The following is an 18884-nucleotide window of genomic DNA, read 5'->3' as shown; positions in this document are numbered from 1 at the left end:
ATAATCTGCATGGACAACACGGGAAACTTCACTGTCATTACACATTATTTCTTATTAAATGTTACTCTGCATACATGGGACACTTTATAGTGACGGACAACACGTATTTTTTGGCCTTTTCGGTTATTTTAAATAACAGTATTATGATGATGATGTAATGTAACCCTTAAATCTCCTTTCTTCTCTGTTAAGTTGTTCTCGATTTCTCATATTTATGCTGTGAAGTGCTGCACATATCAAATAAAACTGCACAATTTGACCTTTGCGCCGATGCTAGTTCCTTGTCTGTGCAACAAAATGTTTAATAATCTTGAATTTACATCAGATATAATCACAGTCGCAACCCGCATTCAGCTGTGCATCCACCTCAACAGCCATGAAGTCTGCTTTGAATTGTCGTTGCATAAATGCTAACATTTGTGCAAAGATATGTCAACTAGGACTGGACCCGAATATCCGAATATTCGTTCGCTATGGTGGTATGCGGATATTAATTTTGGTATCCTTCTTGTGGTCTCCTGACATCTTCATGATTGATCCAGTTGGGATTCTGTCGTATCTGGTGTTTGTGAAGGGTTTTAGATTTGTAAATGGTTTTAAGGTGTGAATTAAAGAGCACAAACAAATAAAATGCACCTTTTCTCTTAGAACACTGTCTATGCCTCACCTTTCTGTCTGTCCTGTGTTTGTCTTATGTTTCACTTGGGTGTGCACAGCCCTCAATGGCATAATGTAGGAAACGGCTTGAAATAAACATGATAGGTTAATTTGCCATGAGGGCAAGTGATGGTCACAGTCACAAAGAAGAAAAAAATTGCACATGAAGCTTAAGTAGTGACGCCATGGGTGGTTGGTGTCATTTGTGAGCGGATATGCAGACAAAAAAAAAGAAAGAAGAAAAAGAGAAAAAAAAAAATTGGTATCCGAATATTCGCCCCCCCCCCTGTCGGACGTTACGGGGCGGAACGAATATTCGGATATTCGTCTTTAATAGGGCCCGAATATTCAGAGGCCAGAAACCACTGTTCAGGACAGCCCTAATGTCAACATCTTACTACAAGAAAAAGTGAAACAGATCTTTGTCATTGGGCGTGTTACACGTTCTCTCTTGCTTTATTTTAATGTTAGCTACCTCGTTCTTTGGTGTGACGTCATCTTTAATTCTGTAATTCTCTATTTTTTTATTTTTAATTTCTTACTTTTAATCTTTAGTCTTATTCTTCAGTTTTTACACTGTCTAGTTCGTTTGTTTGATATGCATCTTAATCTCATTTAACTGATGATAATTTTTACTGTATATTTATTCGACTGCTCTGCCTTGTCGCCTTGATTGTCTCTGTGTTTGCGTTTTTGACAGAGAACCTTGTGAACACTGTTGTACACCTCAAAGTGATTATGTTATGAAGATTGCTCAGCATCCTTACTAATTCCTTCATGCTTTTTCAGTCTGTGCAAACTACCACTGCAACAGGCGTCCTTTAAACTCAGCGTTTTCACCGTTTCAGATGCAGGCACCACTGACGTCACACCACAGCCATCCTTTCCAAAGTCCAGCGGTGGAACGAAGGCTTCCTTCTTCAGACAATCTCCTCAGAAACCTAAAACTTCTGCACAAGCTTCCCCACAGAAACAGTCGACTCTGATCAACTTCTTCCAGCCGGTCAGCAAGAAAAGGTAAACATCTGCTCCTTCAGGACGACACCAGTGTTTCTGCACTTTGCTGTCAGGGCTGCACGATGTAAATGTTTTAGTATTTACATGGCAGTGTGAACAACAGTTACAGCGCGATGTGAACACAGTACAGGGCTTTTCCTAGACAGAACCTCTTCCTGCAGAGGAAACTAAAGCATCTCTGTCCCTGTTATATTCCTTAATTTCACCAAACAGCCTCTTTAGACTGAAACTCCAAACGTAGCAGGACCTATAATCTTTATATCTGACTCTTGTTATACTACAGACACATCCCACATCACTATAAGCAGCAGACAATGTAGTTTCTCTGAAGAATTATGAAACAGTTTATCATTAATAAACCATTAGATGATTGGCATATCAATAAATGATACCCTAAGAACTTAAAATTGATTTTACTTCCACCTGTCATGTGATTGTTTTGTTATCTGGTGTTATTTTGATATTTACTGAAAAAATGAACATGATTTAGTCTATTTTGGCCCATTCTGTTCACCTATTTTCATGTTGTAATCTACTTAATGTTTACTTTATTGCTTTATTTTTCATTTCTTGTTCTGTTTTAATAATTTCTTTTGCTTCTATTTCTATCTCTACTTTAATCATAGATATTTTATTGCATTTATCTAATTTATTTTATTTCATTTTATCTCATCTGGTGTTTCCTCATTGCATGTGTTCTATAGGATGACATTTCCTCATTCCCTATGTTTCAGAGTCCTTTATTGACTGTGTGGAGGGTTGTTTGCACCATTTTATTGCATTTTTTGTTTCTGTAAAGCGCCTTGTGTTGCATCTTATATTAAAAAAAAAAGGTGTTATTGATTGATTGATATCTCTGTGCTTGATCAAGGCCTATGGAGGATGAATTCTCAGATGTCATGTCGGAGCCAAAGCGACCCGTTCTGGAACCGTCCGTCACCGTTCACAAACCAAACGCCGCTAAAGAAATCTCCTCGCCTTCACTCCGATGCGTTTCCGAGACTCCACCAGAGTCGGAGGCTGATTTGTTCACGGGACGGCGAGAAGAACCACGAAAGAGAAACAGGAAGGAGATGGAGGAGGAGATACGGATGGAGGAACTGGAGTCCATCATGTCTGAAGATATGGACGGCTTCGGCGAGCAGCTCTCAGATGACCAGACGCACAAATCGGCCACACAGAAACAAGCTTCGACTGCAGTGGAGTCTTCGAGCAAGAGGCAGCGAGTCCAGCGAGAAGAAGAAGCAGCAAACGGAACAAGCAGACATCTAAAGCTGCAGACTGGCCTGGAGAAGAAATCAAGTGTCCATAGCAACCACAGCCAGAGACCTGAGCAGCAGGTTGTCTCTGTGAAGACGGAGCCGCTTCACCCGACAGACCACATGACGACTAACAAAGAGTCCAGGAGTGAAAAACCGACTGCTAGCACAAGTAGAAACATAAAACCTGTACAGGATGATGATGATGATGATGCATCCTTTGTGGAGGTGAGGAAAGAAGATTTACTCCAGAATAGGGCTGGGCGATAAATCGAATTAATTCGATTAATTCGCCTTTTTAAAACCTGACGATTTGAAAATTTGCCAAATCGTAAAATCGAGGCGAGCTTAAATATATAACAATACAGATTCTTCTTCTGCCTTTCACGACTTGTACACTGGCGATTGCTTTCGCCTCTCATCTCCTTCCGCCAAAACACCCACACCCCCGTCATGGCGGACAGAACAGCAGACGAAGAGTTGGTCGCGAGAAAAGGGCCTCATGTTACATCGATTATATGGAAGTGGTTCGGCTTTGACAAGACTGACACAGAGCAAACTACAGTCATGTGCAAGGTTTGCAAAAGTACTGTGAAAACGAAGAGTAGCAGCACAACTAACCTCTTTCAGCACCTCCAGCAGAGGCATCCTAAAGAATGGGAAGAGTGCTGCAGCTACAGGAGTGCGGCATGGCTCGCACTAGCCATAGCAAACAGACCGCAAAGAAACAACAAAAATCCACTGAAATCGTAATCGTCCAAGATGACTAAAAAAATCGAGATTTTATTTTTTGGCCATATCGCCCAGCCCTACTCCAGAATTTAAAAATTTTATCCCACTGTCTTTGATTATTGTTGCTCAGCTTTAACTTTTTCTTGTCCTGTAGGATTTAGAGCAGTTTGAATGCATCAAGGTTTATAAAGACGGCTTTTATTTCCAAAGAGTTGAACAGCAGAAAGGTTTGAGCAGCTCAAAGGTTCATCACAGTTTGAACTTTCTCTTGTCCTGTAGGATTTAGAGCTCATCGAAGCCGATATTAGCCAGCCTAAAGACGACGCTAAAACTCCTCTGAAACCTGTCAGGATTAAGCAGGAGGTCCAAGTAAGTCCTGTGTTTTCTTTTCTGCCTCCTTTTTGTTTTCCTCGCTCTAGCTCCATCTACATGCTGTATTTTCAAGCTTCTTATACATTTGTCAGCGTAGGTCGCCTCAGTTTTTTGTGAACCTCAAACCCTTTGTTGGATAAGAAAAGTCGACTTCATCAAAGGTTATAAAGATGTGTTTTATTTCCAAAGAGTTAAATAGCAGAAAGGTTTGAGCAGCTTCAAGCTTAAGCTCAGAGGTTCAGTGCAGTTTGAACTTTCTCTTGTCCTGTAGGATTTAGAGCTCATCGAAGCCGATATTAGCCAGCCTAAAGACGACGCTAAAACTCCTCTGAAACCTGTCGGGATCAAGCAGGAGGTCCAAGTAAGTCCTGTGTCTTCTTTTCTGCCTCTTCCTTCTAGCTCCTTCTACATGCTGTATTTTCAAGCTCTTTATATATTTGTCAGTGTAGGTCGCCTCAGTTTTTTACAAACTTCAAAGCCTCTGACAGATAAGAAAAGCTGAATGCATCAAAGCTTGTAAAGATGTGCTTTCTTTCCAAAGAGTTAAATAGCAGAAAGGTTTGAGCAGCTCAAAGGTTCAGCAGTCTCACTGTGTTTGTTGTGCTGTCTTGACACTTTAAATCTGCCGTCTGCAGTGTAAACTCGTGCTGTCTGTCACTGTCTGTGATGTTTCCTGTCTGTGCAGCATTTAACCCTCTGAACAGTTTCTGGGTTTTTCTTTGCTTACTGTCACATTTTCACTAACTGTGAGCTCAGGTTTTACTGCAGTATAAAGTCCTGCACCTCTGTGGAAACCATGGAGGAGAGACAACTCAGAAATGTCTCCTTAGATCATAAAAATGATATAACTAAAGCAGAATGATTGTTTGTTTTACAAAAAAAAACAAAACTGAAGTCAACATGTGTAACATTTTTCCAAGTGCCCACATGTGTTACTAATACTGGAAAAGCAACAGTGGCTCTACATACTATAAATATTTAACTATTTTCATTTTTACAACTTCTGTTAACTCATTTTTCACTCTGCTCTGCACATCAACCCCAGAAAGATGCTTCACCATGCTGAATGTGTCTTCTAACAACTTGCTCCTCGGTTTACTGTTTTTGAGCCATGCTGCATTTATTTTATTGATCAAATCTGTCTTATTTTCCTACATATCTCCTTAATTTGTTTCAGTACTCGTCTCCTTTCCGTTTTGTGCTTACACTGCCTGCAGTTCAACTTAAAACTGTCTGAATTTTTTTACTTTTTTTTGGCTTTTTTGTTTAATTTTTAATTTTTTGGCAGAATTTGTTGCAGGTTGCTTATTTTTTTTCATGAATTTTTAAATGGGACATGTAGAATAAAGTGATTTTTATGAAATATTATGATTTTAAGCTTAGATTTGGTTTATTTTCTCAACCACACACTCACGTGATTCATTCAAGGGCAGTTGAACATCTGACAGTTCTTTCTGTTTTCATAGTTTCTGCCTCTGTTAAATGTACTTTTCATGATTTAAAAAAAGTACATGACACGTCTTTCAAACCTGCTGGCCGGTTTTACGGTTTAATTGGTGTCGTCCAACATTAATCGATGCTACAACAGTTGAGTAATTCATGTGGCGTTTTTGCAGGAGTCAGAGATGGATGAAAGCCTTCCTCGTAATCAGGTGTTGGTGGAGTTCAGATCTCTCACTGTGTCGACTCCTCCAGCGACCAAACAGAAACGGACGCACTCCAACGGCTGCGCAAAGAACTTCAAGTGCTTCCGGAAGGTCAGACAGCTCATTTAAAATTCAGAAACAGTATTTAAGTAAATTGTAAAGCTTCTACAAAGGCCTTGTGGTGCTGCAGTTGCATGTATGCCAACAGAAGTATCATCCATTTTGTCTTTTCACTGACAGCAATGACAGTTTTCATCAAAAATATGCCGCATTTATTGATAGCTCTCAAGTGGATAGTAGAAAATAAAAGGCCTAGAACTGATTTATGATAAAACCCTTGAAGATGTTTTATTTTCCTTTTGCAAATGAACTAAAAAGAAGCTAAAAGTCCAGTTTTAAGAGATGCTCGTGTGTGAAATGTGTTTTTCTGTGTCGTTTTTCTTTAATGTTTTTAACAGAACCGTGTGCCGGGTTCAGAGGGATTCCAGCACATCATCGGAGGATCCGACCTGCTGGTTCACAACAGGGGCAAGAATACCGATCTGGATGAATGGCTGAAGGATACAGCTGAGGTACTGTCTCCTCTGTGATTCGTTTATTATTTCTTCTTGGTCGTTGAATTTGAGCTTATGTTTAATTTTGTTTCAGGAGGAGCGTCAGAGCAGGAGGGAAGAGGCTGCGGGAGACGACCTGTTCAGGTGAGAAACTGGAGCTTATCTTTGTTTTCCTCTCACAACTTTAAAAAAAAAAAAAAACTCCATGTGAGGTTTCTGTTTAGTTGCATACACAGTGGCCCATTATTTATTTATGACCAATAATAAATTGAGGTCCTAATGTTATCACCAGTGTCCTAAAGTGTCATTTCTCGGTGATAAGAAGTCTTCATGAGTAAAAAGTGATGGACTCCATGTACAATTTCAGCAGCATTATGATTTGCTGTCAATCAACAAGAAGCTGCAGTCAAAACACTGTAAAGTAATATTAATGTCCTCTGAAGGAAGATAAAGTCATGCAGAAATTACCAACTAATTTAGAGAAATAACTGGAAAAATTGCAGTATTCTTCAGCCAAAGAAAGAAATGGTGTCATTAGTTTAGTTCTTGAATTTCTTAACATAATGTATTTCTTTTTACACTTTAATCTGCGAGACTGTGTTGTACCTAGTTTCAAAGGCATGTTTCAGTTTTAAAAATTGCCAAAATTACACCATTTATCAGGCAGAAATTATAAAAACTGACAAAAATGTTGGATTTTTCAGCTTTTTCACAGCCCTTGAACGGATCATGTGTGACGTGTGCTCTCATCTTGAAAGTTAACCAAACCTAAGCTTCAAAATCACTTATTCTACATGTCACTTTTTTTTTAATTTGCCAAAAATAAACCGTTTTCATTCCTCAGCAGGCTTGACAAGCCATGAACAGTTCAGCTGTGACCAACAGCCATGTGACCAAAATATAGTGAATATTTAGCTGATCTACATCCTGTCTTTATGCAGAACAGAGAGCAGACAAATATAAAACCAAATGAGAAAGACTGAAAGGAAAATTAAACCTAATGGATCAGTAAAATAAATGCAACATGGCTCAGAAACGGTGAACAGAGGAGCAAGTTGCTGGAGATACATCCAGCATGGTGAAACAGCTTTCTACAGCTGATGTGCAGAGACTGAAATGTGGCTTAAAACTTGTCCAGAATTACTTAAATTCACCTTAATGAGTTTAATCTTGTTTAAAATGCCAAATTTCCTGATATTTTCAGGTACCTTCAAGTAAGTTTAGTAAGTATTTTTCAACAATTTTTGACTCATTTTGGACATTTTTTGTTGCTTTAGAACGATGTTGAGTAATTTAATACAAGTTTCAGACTATTTCAGACTGAAAATAAAAACCTACTGGATCAATAAATAAATGCAGCATGGCTCAGAAATAGTACACAGAGGAGCAGGTTGTTGGAAGATACATTCAGCATGGTGAAATGTCTTTCTAGAGCTGATGAGCAGAGCGGAAAGTTTTTGGAGGTTCAGAGTGACTCTAAATTTGTCAAAAATGGGGGAAAAAATTGTCCAAAACCATTGAAACTGTGTCAAAAATGTATCCAAAATGATCATTAGTGGAAAATAAAATCTACTGGATCAATAAAATAAATGCAGCATGGCTCAAAAAAGGTGAACAGAGGAGGAAGTTGTTGGAGATACATTCAGCATGGTGAAACATCTTTCTACAGCTGATGAGCAGGGTAAAGAGAAAAACTTTCAAAGTGAGTCAAAATTTGTCCAAAATGGAGGAAAAATGTTGAAAACCATTGAAACAGTATCAAAAATGTATCCAAAATGATCATTAATGAAAAATCAAACCTCCTAGACCAATAAAATAAATGCAGCATGGCTCAGAAAAGGTGAGCAGAGAAGGAAGTTGTTGGAGTTACATTCAGCACGGTGAAACATCTTTCTACAGATGATGAGTTGGCTGTAGAAATGTAAATGGTTAAATATCTCTGCCATTTTCTTCCAGTATTGGTAACAGCTGTGGACATTTGGAAGCACACTGTGCATGATTTTGTGATTTATAACGCTATAAGTGTCATTGCACAGACGACGTTTCTCTCTCTTTCGTCGTGGTTGTTGCGTTTCCATGGAGATGCGAGACTTTATATCACAGTGAATAAACCCTGAAACTGTTTGGGTTCAGAGGGTTTCAGACGGAAACAGTTTTTTACTTAGTGTTAACGTCATCCCTTCTTTTAACGTGTTTTATGTTAATTGTTGAGTCAGACAGTTATAAATGTCACCTTTTTGTGTTTTTGTTAGCAGCTCTGTGTCTGATTTAGTTCCCAGGAGACTAGAAGGAGCTACAATGCCTTCCTGTTACTGTTTTTTTTAATCTCCTGGACATTAAAATTCAATGAAAACCGTTTGCTCCGTCAGCGAACGTACGTCTGAAATAGATCCCTTCTGTACAGCCTCAGTCTTAACAATCAGGTGCAACATAATTAGCTGAGAATTATGGATATGGGGCCACTGGAGCCTCGGTTCGGCCAATCGGAGCCTAGTGATTCTTTCGTCACAGCGGTTGCCGGGGCGACAGAGGTGATGTAAGCCGGCGCTGTCGTGTTTTCTTTGACTAAGCAGAAAAGAGACAGTCTGAGATTGATTTTGTGTGTGTGCGTCGAGGCTGAGCTGTTTGATCACTGAGTCATGCTCAGTCAGTCATGCGTAGCCGGGGAACAGACTCTGCCGCTGAGAAAACAATCCGCTATTTTTTTGGTAGGTCTAAACGGAGTTTCCAGACGTGGTTTTATAGGAAGCCTGTTTGCTTTAAGCTGTTCAAACACCGACCGTGTTTTACAGCGCTTAATTTGGGCTGTTTTTATTGTTTGTTCAAAATGCCTCTCAGGACATTGAGGAATGATCCATGAGGAATGTTAAAAGCCCGACGTGGACAAACCTGAGAGACGTGTGTGTCTGTGTGTGTTTTTTTAGGTACAACCCCACCAAACTGGCCAAGAGAAGATGAAATACCTTCATCTAGATGTCCTCCAGAGGGGATTCATTTCAAAGGAAGTATGTTTGCATAGAAGGACTCAAGAAAAATCGTTTCAGCCATAATACTTAGTTTTCTGTTCTGTCTTGTTCTTGTCTAATTAAGTCGCTGACAGTAAGCAATGTAACAAATGAGTCTCACGAGGTTTTTCTCAAGGTTTTTATTTGTCAATAATAAAAAATATGGCATACAAAACATTAAAAACTCTTCAGTTGTACAAGAGAGCTTGAAAACTCTACATGCTGAAAGCAGCTATTCTGTCACTTTTTTTTTTTAAAGTTAAGACCCAAAGTGTTCCCTGGTTTTAGCAGAACCACTGTAGAAACTTGACTCGAGCATTTTCTTAAGCGATCTCTCCGGCGAGCCAACTCTTCAGGCACTTTTACCAGATCAGATAAGTAGTTGTCATGCCAAGCATCTACTGGCCTCTGTGCAGACAGTTAAAGCCCACCATGTTCACAGAAAGTGCAGCGTGTCGTTAGCTCAGCATGAATTGTGCAGCAACAGAAGTCTGTTTTATTACAGGCTGCAGAGCGGCTTTTAATTAAGACTTGAGCCGCTTTCTAAAATTTAGCTGAACTAAGATGTTAAGTCTACTGATCTGACACAAAATTAGAGTAAGAATCGTTGTTTAAAGCAGAGAACAGGTACAGTCAAGGCCCAAAGTATTCACAGCAAAGCCAAATAGTGATTTATGCTGAAGTTTAATTTGACCAGTAGGTTTCTCTTATTTGGAAATGACATGAACAAGTGGCAACAGATGTTAGGACACTGCATTGGAGATGTTAATGATTAACTTTTTTTTTTTTTTTTTTAGAAATGCCACATTTAAAGCATATAAATAGTTCAAATTGACCATAAACATCTCTAAAATGATGTCTTACCATCTTCTGTCACTTGTTTTTGTCATTTCCAGCCAGAAGAAACCTGTTGGTAAAAAAATAAAAAAAATAATCACTTTAAATCAAAGGTTTCCACTGACTGTAAATAATTTTGGTCCTAACTGTGCATCTCACCTGGATGCAGCATCCTTGTATTTTAATCTTTAAGTAAAGCCAAAACAACAATAGAAAGTTATGTCCACATTGGAGCCACCCTGTTCAGTCCTCAAATTCACCGTCCTCACTCACATCTCTTATGCTCTCAGCAGCTGCTGCTAGGCAATACTTCATGCCTGCATGCATATATTTAATATTTATATCAAAAACACAAGTCAGTGAAAAAAGCATCAAGGTATAATTCAGCCGAACTTAAGTAGTTAACACAAGTAACATTTTTACTAGTTAACTGTTATATGAAACCTAAACAGTAATGTGTCAAACTATGTTGTTAGTGGGAAAAAAATAAGACTAACATGTTATTCAGTAATGCTTTACCCCCATCAGTGACTCATACTTTATAGAAGGGGGTTTAAAAAAAGAAGATTTTCCTACACAAGGTTCAAAATGTCACATCACAGTAAACAAAGCCTGAGCTGTGCATGAGCAAAGAATTCTGCATATGGCGTCATAGTTTTGCAAAACACGTTTTAAATGACTGAAAAGAAAAATATAAAATAGTAGAAATGGGGGAAAAAAAGGTCGCTACTGTCACTCCTCGTAACCTTTCTAAACTTATTTGGCACTTAACAGTCATTCTGCCTAAAATGACAAGAAAATCTGCAGTGTTGAGATTAATGGTTCACCAAGGCAAGAAATGGACGACTTTTCTCTAGTCATCACTTAACTGGCAATTATAATTAAAGGGCTACGGATCATACTGCTGTTTCTTGTTTTAACGCTCACAGTGAACACCGTGTCCATCTTTATTTTAGTCTAAATCTGTTATTATGGGATAGGTAGACACAAGTTTCTGAATTTAAAGTTGAAACGTTTCTTCTTGAAAAGGAAATAAGCAAACATCACCATTGCGACAGATAGAATGTTTGGGGTGTGCATTTGAGACTAGTTTCTTTTTGAAGTTTTTAACATGTAAAACACCAGAGTGATCCTTTAATGACCATATCTTTTGTCGGGGTGCTTGAATCTAAATGGCAAAATTGCTAATCTACATTAGCAATGGGATCTGTGAGTGTAATTATTTGCATAGAAATCCTTTTTAGTAGTCGTATAATCAAAGCAACAGATCAGATTTAGTAGACTATGGCTCCAACCACCTACAATAGCAGCTAAGAGAATACGTTTTTTTAAAAGCAGGCTCAATAATCAGGAACACTAAGCCGTTTTCCACTGCAGGAACCTTTGAGCAACTTCTGACCACAAGATTAATCCCTTTCAGGACTGTTTTGGTGTGAAAAGTACCGAGTCAGAGTGGGTTCTTTATAGTGGCTCTGTAAAAATGCTGTTAAACTAAGAGAAGACCAATGCTGATTGGTTTAACTCAAAGTGGACAAAAAGCCCTCTTGATGTCCTCAATGAGCAGTTTTGTCCTTTCTAACATCGCTATCAACATCATAAAACTCATATAGACTAACAAACCAAACCTCCATTGCTCGATTTCCTAAACACTCATAGAACTGGTGTTCCATCCAGTAGCTGGTATTTTTGTCATTGTCTTGGTAAACTCGAATTTAACGTCACAGTCGAAGTTTTGGATCTCACACCACAATGGAAACAAAAAGACTGGAACTACCGATCACGAGGCTCCGAGTTCCTGCAGTAGAAAACCGCCCGCTAAGGCTTCTTCTCTTGTTGGGTCACAGGTTCTGAGATAAATCTGGTGTACACGTCATATTGCAAACACTTGCGATTGTGTTCTGTTGAGTTTATAGGTTTTGTAAGAGGGACCACAGGTTGCTCTGCGAGCATACACACAACTTTAGGTAAAAGTTGCATGGATTGAAATGGAGTGTTCCATCTCCTGAAGCCGAAGCTAAAGGAGACTTGAAGCAAGATGCAATGGTAAGTTAAGTGTTGTTAGTAGATGGATTAAAGACACACGGTGAATGAATAAATAACCCTGATGAAAATAAGAAGGTCCCATTCAGTTATGAGGTTACAGATTGACTAGAAAACATTGGCACACGGTAGCTTGGACTTATGGGGACTTCTTATGAAGCCAGACAACACCCGAGAAAGCTGTCTTTTGTTTCTTTAGAAACTAATTAGTGTACATCCATTGTCTTTTTGGTCTCATAAAGTTGTAAAAATGCCTTAGCTTTGATGATAAAACACTGCATTAATGAGGAAAACATATTAAACTTTGCCTTCTACATCAACGGTTTGCAATCTGTGCCCTAAGACCAGCAACATGACCACCATCCTGCTTTCAGATGAAGTTATTTCCCCCGTTGCTGATGAGCTTCCCTTTATTCTTGAGTCTCTTCAGCAGACAGGAGGCGATGCCTAAAGCGCCACCCTTCAAAAAGCGAACAAAGTTGTCTCCCACCAGCGGACCCATGGCGAACAGACCTGGCTCCTTCGTACACTCAAAAGTGTAAGGGTGGATGTCAATGGGGTTTTGCTTGCAGGAGATGGGTTTGGTTGGATCCTGACCGAGATACTGGCCCTGCCCCTTCATGAAGAACAGATTTGGGTTGGTCCCGATCAGTACCAGGGCCATGGAGATCTTGAATGCCTTGAGGGAGTTGTTCCCCTGCAGCAAACACTTCATATCGGACTGGAAGGACACCACGCAGTGCTCAGGGAAACTGGTGTAGTCGGGAAACAGGCCGACGCTGGCGTTACCGGCCACGTTACCCGCTGCAAGCTGGGGCTTTGGGCACATCTTGGCACATACTGAGGAGGCGATGCTGACTGCCTGGGGTCTATTAGGGGCAGAAGAAGGAGCCACACTTGTGTAGGCCTGAGAGCACATCATGTTGTAGACTTTGTGGTACTCTGGGTACAGGGTCTTGGGCAGCTGTTTGAAGATGAGGTCTGGATCGTCTACGCTCTTACGGAACACATGCAGCACTCTGATGTTGCTGCTACAAGCGCACAGAACGGCATCAGCGGCACTTAAACCAGCGCCTACGATCAGAACCGGATCAGAGTTCACATCCAGTTTCCTCCGGCTCACGGCCAAGCCCAGGTCTGAGATGCTGTGGAACACGAAAGGAAGATCCTCCCCCTCTACACCTAATCGGACAGGCGAGTCGGACGCCCCAGTGGCCAGGACTACGTTCTCCGCAAACAGAGAAAAGGGAACATGGGTGTCATTCTGCACCTGCTGGTATCCCCTCACCTCCCACAGAGCCCCACCTCCTCCACTGTTTACACTCTCTACTACATTCCCCTCAAAGCCCTCATTCCCACCATCTCCCACCCCTTCGTCTCCTTGATCGGCATGCCCGTTTTGCAGACCTTCCCCCTCGTGCCCCCGGCAGAGTTTCTGGACAGAGGTCACGTAGGTGTTGTCAGCGAAATTCTTCTGGAGACCCTTTAGCTTCACATAGTTGCGGTAATAGGAAGAGATCTCCTCTGGGGTGGCTCTGTCGCTGGTGACATCCCTGAAGAGAGAACAGAAGCACTGAGGAACATTAGCACAGAATTAAGTCCTTATCAGACATGGGATGCGCTACATTGCTTGTTGAAGTGATGGTGTTTGTCATTAAGACGTAGGTCACTTTAATGTACCCAACACCTTAATTCAGACAGTACCAGAGTTAATCAAGTGCCAATAAACAAAGTACTTAATCTAAGCTAATAGCATCGTATCAGACTCTCTCCCTATGTCTACTGTATTTATGACTTCCTAAACACTAAAAAAAAAAAATTCAGTCCATATGTGATAATAATCTAAGAACAACTTTACCAGAGGTAAGATACAATAACCCAATAGCAGAATTAAGGACTCAACCTGAAAATTATTTACTTGCAGCTGATAAACTGTGATTCTATGTGACAGTTCCTCTCTCCACGTCAGGAATCCTTTATAATTATGCATAATTACTGAGCTACTGCTGTTTCATCATGGACCCTGCTGCAGGTTTTGTATAAAATCAGTGGAAAAACTCCTACAAAGCAACAAACTAAACCTAAGCTCCTGTTTGTCAAAACCTGGATTACATTTATTACAGATGAGTTTCATTGATCTGACCTGTTACAGACTCTCTTTTCATAGCAGTAAAGTGTATTTTATGGACATTTCAGTTTGTAATAGATGTAAAATTGGAGGAAAAGTGAATGAGAAAGTTGTTAGGTGACTTTTAAACCATATCTTTTGCTCGCTGTGATGTTTATGGATGAATACTGGTGCTGAAATGTGGAAAAAAAAAACCTTCGCCGAAACACTTCACACAACTTGGAGTATGTTACTTGTGCATGTTTTCTAATGTGACTGCATAAGGTTTCGATTTGTGCTGTGTTGTGACATAGAAATGATGCAACTAGATCTGACTCAGTGAGTTTGCAATCACCACTTGTAAGGAAAAGGCAGCTTTATCCAACTTCAGACATGAAGTCAGATTCATAAGAACGTCTGAAATGTTCTTTAAACTGAAACTGAAGCTACAGTATGTTGTTGCTGTCCCCTTTATCTTCTCTGTTTACCTGCGTTTCCCATTGGTCAGGTCTCTGTAGTTGACCCCAGGAAGCTCCATCCAGATGCCGAGACTGATAGTCAGCATGGAGCCTTCCATCGCCTGAGGAGAAAAGAGAGGCAACATCAGAGACTTTACAAAGACTTTACAAACAATTAAAAGGTTGTTTGTGGTTAAAATGTGTGCGCTGCTTACATGCCAGGCTCCTCCAGGTGTTGCCCTCCCCAGAACCAGATGTGGGATGTGCTGCTGCTTGTCCCTCCTCCACTGCAGGACAGGAGGGAACTCGTAGCCAAAGTCAGCATTGGGGTGCAGCAGGGTGTCGAAAAGCACAGCGACGGGATTACTGGACCTCCCCTCGAGGCCTTCGCTCAGAAATTCCAAATCCTGCAGAGTAAAAATACAAAAGAAAGTCATCATAACAAACCCGAGTGGCTGTGTGTACATGCACATGAGAATCTGCAGATGTTTCTACCTGCTCTGTGATGGGGAGGTGCTTGGTTTCCTGCAGTTTTCTGTACAGTATGGGGTTTGGGTGGACAGTCGCCGTGTCGAAGTAGGGCTTGTATCCACTCAGCAGGTAGGACAGGCAAATACCGGAAGGCCCGTTTCCTGAGGACACAAGAGATTATCGTAGGACGAAAAGGCTGCTTCTGGGTTTGCAAAATGTGTGTGATCTCTTGCAGAAAGCTTACCTATGATGACCACGGGGACAGTAGGTGGGTGCTCTGTCGGCAGAGCGGTCTCTTCCAGAAGAGGCATGGCTGCAGCCTGGGCCAGAGCCGGCACTGAGGAGGGCAAACAAAAACAGACATGTGAAGGAACTTCCAGACGTTTCTGCCCATTCAGCGTCCGACTGAAAGCTCGTCTGTGCTTTGTCCCTCCATGTTTCTGGGTCAGATTATTCGAACAGGTTCAAACCGGCTCTCTGTCTTTGTGTCTGCCGGTGTTGTTGTTGTCTCATGTTAGCTTAGATCCTGTCTCCATCATCAGCTGACTCAAACACACACCGAGGGGAGAAAAAAACCCTGCATTCATCCTGTTATTGTGCTTCCACACACAGCCTCCCCGTCTGTCTGGGGCTTCACACACGTGGAAACACGCCGCCACAACACGACCAGCTTTTTGTCTTTATCGCCGTCCCGCCAACGTCCCGCCGCACATGGCCCGCGGCGGCTCTAGCCTCTGTTAACCCCGGTGCCGCTCCCCCAAACAAAAGGGACTTCTAATCAGATTTATGTAGGCCCGGGCCTGTTGTGAAATGTTGTCGTCGAGCATGTGCGGTGTGTGTTTGTGCGTTACGCGACAGTGCCATTGTGTGCCCGCTGGGCAGCAAATCCCCCCTGATCACTCCTCCGAGTGGGCCCTAATCCCACTGGGCCTGTTTATGTCTTTGAGCGGCGGCGGGGTGAGAATGCGGTTCTGGCTCGCTGTCAGGACCAGAGCTCGTCTCAGACGCTCCCGCCAAAAACATCGCCCATCGGCCGCCACCATAGCCCACTTAGCCCAATTCGAACCAAAACACTGCCCACGCCATCTTTCTCTTACGCCCCAAAAAACTCTGGCTCGGTTCCCCAAAAACTCCCATGTCTCCCTGCTGCAGATACCATCCTCCCCCGCCTCCCCCTGTCTGACCTGTGTCTGTAGACCAACCGGTTGTCTTTCGGCTTGTTTACCCTTTTCAGTGAAAGCAATGGGATTCCACACACGGCCGTGCCCCCAGTTGGCAGGCCGATACTGGTATTTCCACACCACTGGTCAATTCTACCAGAACCCGACCGTGTTTACAGTCAGAAACTTTTCCCTCTCTCTGAAACTTTCACTTTGCACTCTATTCGACTAATCCGTAACGTAATCTCTCAGTTGATTGTTTCCACTGAAAGCACATAAAAATGCACAAACTAAAAGCCTTAATTACAGTTGAAACAGGAATTTGATCCTTGACTTTGTTCTTTCTCTCTGTGCTTTGAATTTAGGCTTAACAAGATTTAGTCACAAAGTGGGGCTTTGATTTACCATTGTTTTCTTGATTAGCTAATTAAATGTTACAAAATGGTAAAAAAAAAAAAAAAAGTCAATTATATCATGATTATGTAAGGTTATCAGCATCTTTTCTTGTTTCTACACTCAGGTTATTACATTTCAGTTTGCAGATCTCCTCCAGTGATGGGAAACTACTGAAATCTTATATTTGCTTGCTAAAGTTTTAGCAGCAAAGCATCAAAAGTAAAGATTTTTTCCGGATTATTACCAATTAAAGCTGCAACTCATGATTATTGTCAGTCTAGATTATTTTCTAGGTTAATTAGTTAGTTGTTTGGTCTATACTATATCTGAATATGGAGTAAAATATGGATTAGCACAAGATAAATAATGTTTTGTTTTGTCCACAACCCAAATATATTCAGTTTTCTCTCAGAGAGGAGGAAAGAAACTAGAAAATATTTATATTTAAGAAGCTGCAATCTGAGAATTTAGACTTTATGTGTAAGAAATCCATCTGTTTTGAGCTGCACTGTTATCTGTGGTAATAAAAACAATATTATTTATACAAAGCAGAAAGAAGCAAGTAAATAAGATTTGGATTTGAGCTAAATTCATTTTTAATGTTGTTTTTCTCATTTTTAACCCCTTAAGGTAAAAAAAACCAAGACAAAAATTGCAATAAACACACCTGTCCCTCCTTCCACAACCAAAATAATAGTATTATATTGTACTTACAGCCAAATATAATGTTTATTTTCATTGCATTTTCTAGAAAATGGTTGAAAAAAATGTGTTGTTTTATCCCAAATCCAAAAAACATTCAATTTACTGTCACAGAGGAGAAAAGAAAACAGAAAATAGTCACATTTTGGAAGCTGCAATTACAGAAATTAAGAGTTTCTTGATTGAAAAAAATCACCTAAAGCATTACTAATTATCAACACAGCTGACAATTTATTGATTAATCATTTACGTAGAGCAGCTCCAGTATTTAGCATTTGTTATGGATGACAAACATGCAAACTTCAGCTCTATCCATCAGCCTTACAACACATCAGCTGCCTTAAATGCTTCTGACAGATGATGCAACACCAGCTGTGTGTCATCATGTGCTTTTTAATGCTCCATTTCACATTTCTGAGACACGTTAGGGCAAAAATAATGAAGATAAAAGTGTGAATATTGACTGAAACACCGCAGAGGAGATCATCCTGACAGAAACATGCTGAAACCTTGAGGAGTAAGACACCACAAACACACAGAGAACATCCACAGCTGAAATGTGATAAGAATAGAAACGCCCCAGCTAAAGATGTTAGTTGATTTTTTTTGGGTTTGTTTTGCGCCTACATGTGCGCTCTCTCGCAGCATGTAGGACGGACTGAGCTGTTCCAGAACATGCCGCTCTATAGGTGCGCGTTATGTGGGCTACAGACACAGTGTGGCAGTTGGTGTGCAACTTTTAGTGAACAGAAAAATCACATTTTAGGCGCTTTAATTGGGATTTCTGCGTTTGCTTTTGGCCTTTCCTGCTCGTCTTTGCAACTTGAGCTCATGTGCACGAAGCATCCTGCAGCTAGGCGACAAAAAGAGGTTAGATTTGGACTCATTCTGCATGTAGAAGTGTGTGTGTGAGTGTGTGTGGATGCTGCAGCAGCTCGTGGATCCGGTGCATGATGCAGCAGTCCGGGCTCAAACCTCCCACCACCACCACTCTCCAGACTCCTGCCTCCAATAAGGCGCACAGGCGACATCATTGCGCAATTTAGGTCAAACATACAACATCCGCAACACTCGGCCGCTAGCAGAGTCTCTTACCGCGCTGTGGTTTACGTCTCCGTGTCCCAGTGGCGTCCTGTTATCGCGACCCGCGGCGGTCACCGTATAAATAGGCAGCCCCTGGCGGGTGGGAGGACCTTCCCGGCCGTCTGCTGGCTAATGAGCCGGCCTCCCTGGCGTCACTCGCCGCGGCGTCGGTTCAGTCGGAGCGGACCCGGTGCGTTCAGGTCCGAGCAGACCGGAGGTGTCGGCCCGGCGGAGTGCAGATCTTCTCCACGTCTTCACGGTGGAAAAAAAAGACCCAAACCGGCTCCGTGCGTCCGCTTTTTGTCGTCACATGCGCATCTCTGCTCCGCACCGGCTGCGCGTTCACGGAGGGAGACGGAGCATCTCCAAGCATCATCATCATCATCAT

General features: G+C 41.4%; 2 protein-coding genes across 4 annotated transcripts in view; one reads left to right on the top strand and one right to left on the bottom strand.

Moving 5' to 3' along the window:
* Positions 1–9460, top strand: part of nbn (nibrin) — a 21963-nt gene extending 12503 nt beyond the window's left edge. Inside the window, exons 11-18 of one of the 3 annotated variants that reach the window (XM_022196008.2) lie at positions 1506–1674; positions 2546–3161; positions 3945–4034; positions 4309–4398; positions 5654–5794; positions 6142–6255; positions 6332–6381; positions 9162–9460. In XM_022196008.2, coding sequence (XP_022051700.2) covers positions 1506–1674; positions 2546–3161; positions 3945–4034; positions 4309–4398; positions 5654–5794; positions 6142–6255; positions 6332–6381; positions 9162–9195 — 1304 coding nt within the window. In that variant the 3' untranslated portion in view covers positions 9196–9460. The remainder of the gene's footprint in view (positions 1–1505; positions 1675–2545; positions 3162–3944; positions 4035–4308; positions 4399–5653; positions 5795–6141; positions 6256–6331; positions 6382–9161) is intronic. The other 2 variants (XM_022196009.2, XM_022196010.2) reach the window with 2 other exon arrangements.
* Positions 9367–18884, bottom strand: osgin2 (oxidative stress induced growth inhibitor family member 2). The gene is made up of 6 exons (XM_022196011.2): positions 18509–18884; positions 15400–15492; positions 15180–15316; positions 14900–15091; positions 14715–14806; positions 9367–13672 (listed from the first exon to the last, which is right to left on the bottom strand). The coding sequence occupies exons 2-6, from the start codon at positions 15464–15466 to the stop codon at positions 12490–12492; spliced, it is 1671 nt and encodes a 556-aa protein (XP_022051703.1). The 5' UTR covers positions 15467–15492; positions 18509–18884; the 3' UTR covers positions 9367–12489.

The sequence above is a fragment of the Acanthochromis polyacanthus genome, chromosome 12 (assembly GCF_021347895.1).
Source record: "Acanthochromis polyacanthus isolate Apoly-LR-REF ecotype Palm Island chromosome 12, KAUST_Apoly_ChrSc, whole genome shotgun sequence".
NCBI lineage: Eukaryota > Metazoa > Chordata > Actinopteri > Pomacentridae > Acanthochromis > Acanthochromis polyacanthus.
This window is presented reverse-complemented; position numbering and strand designations above follow the sequence as displayed.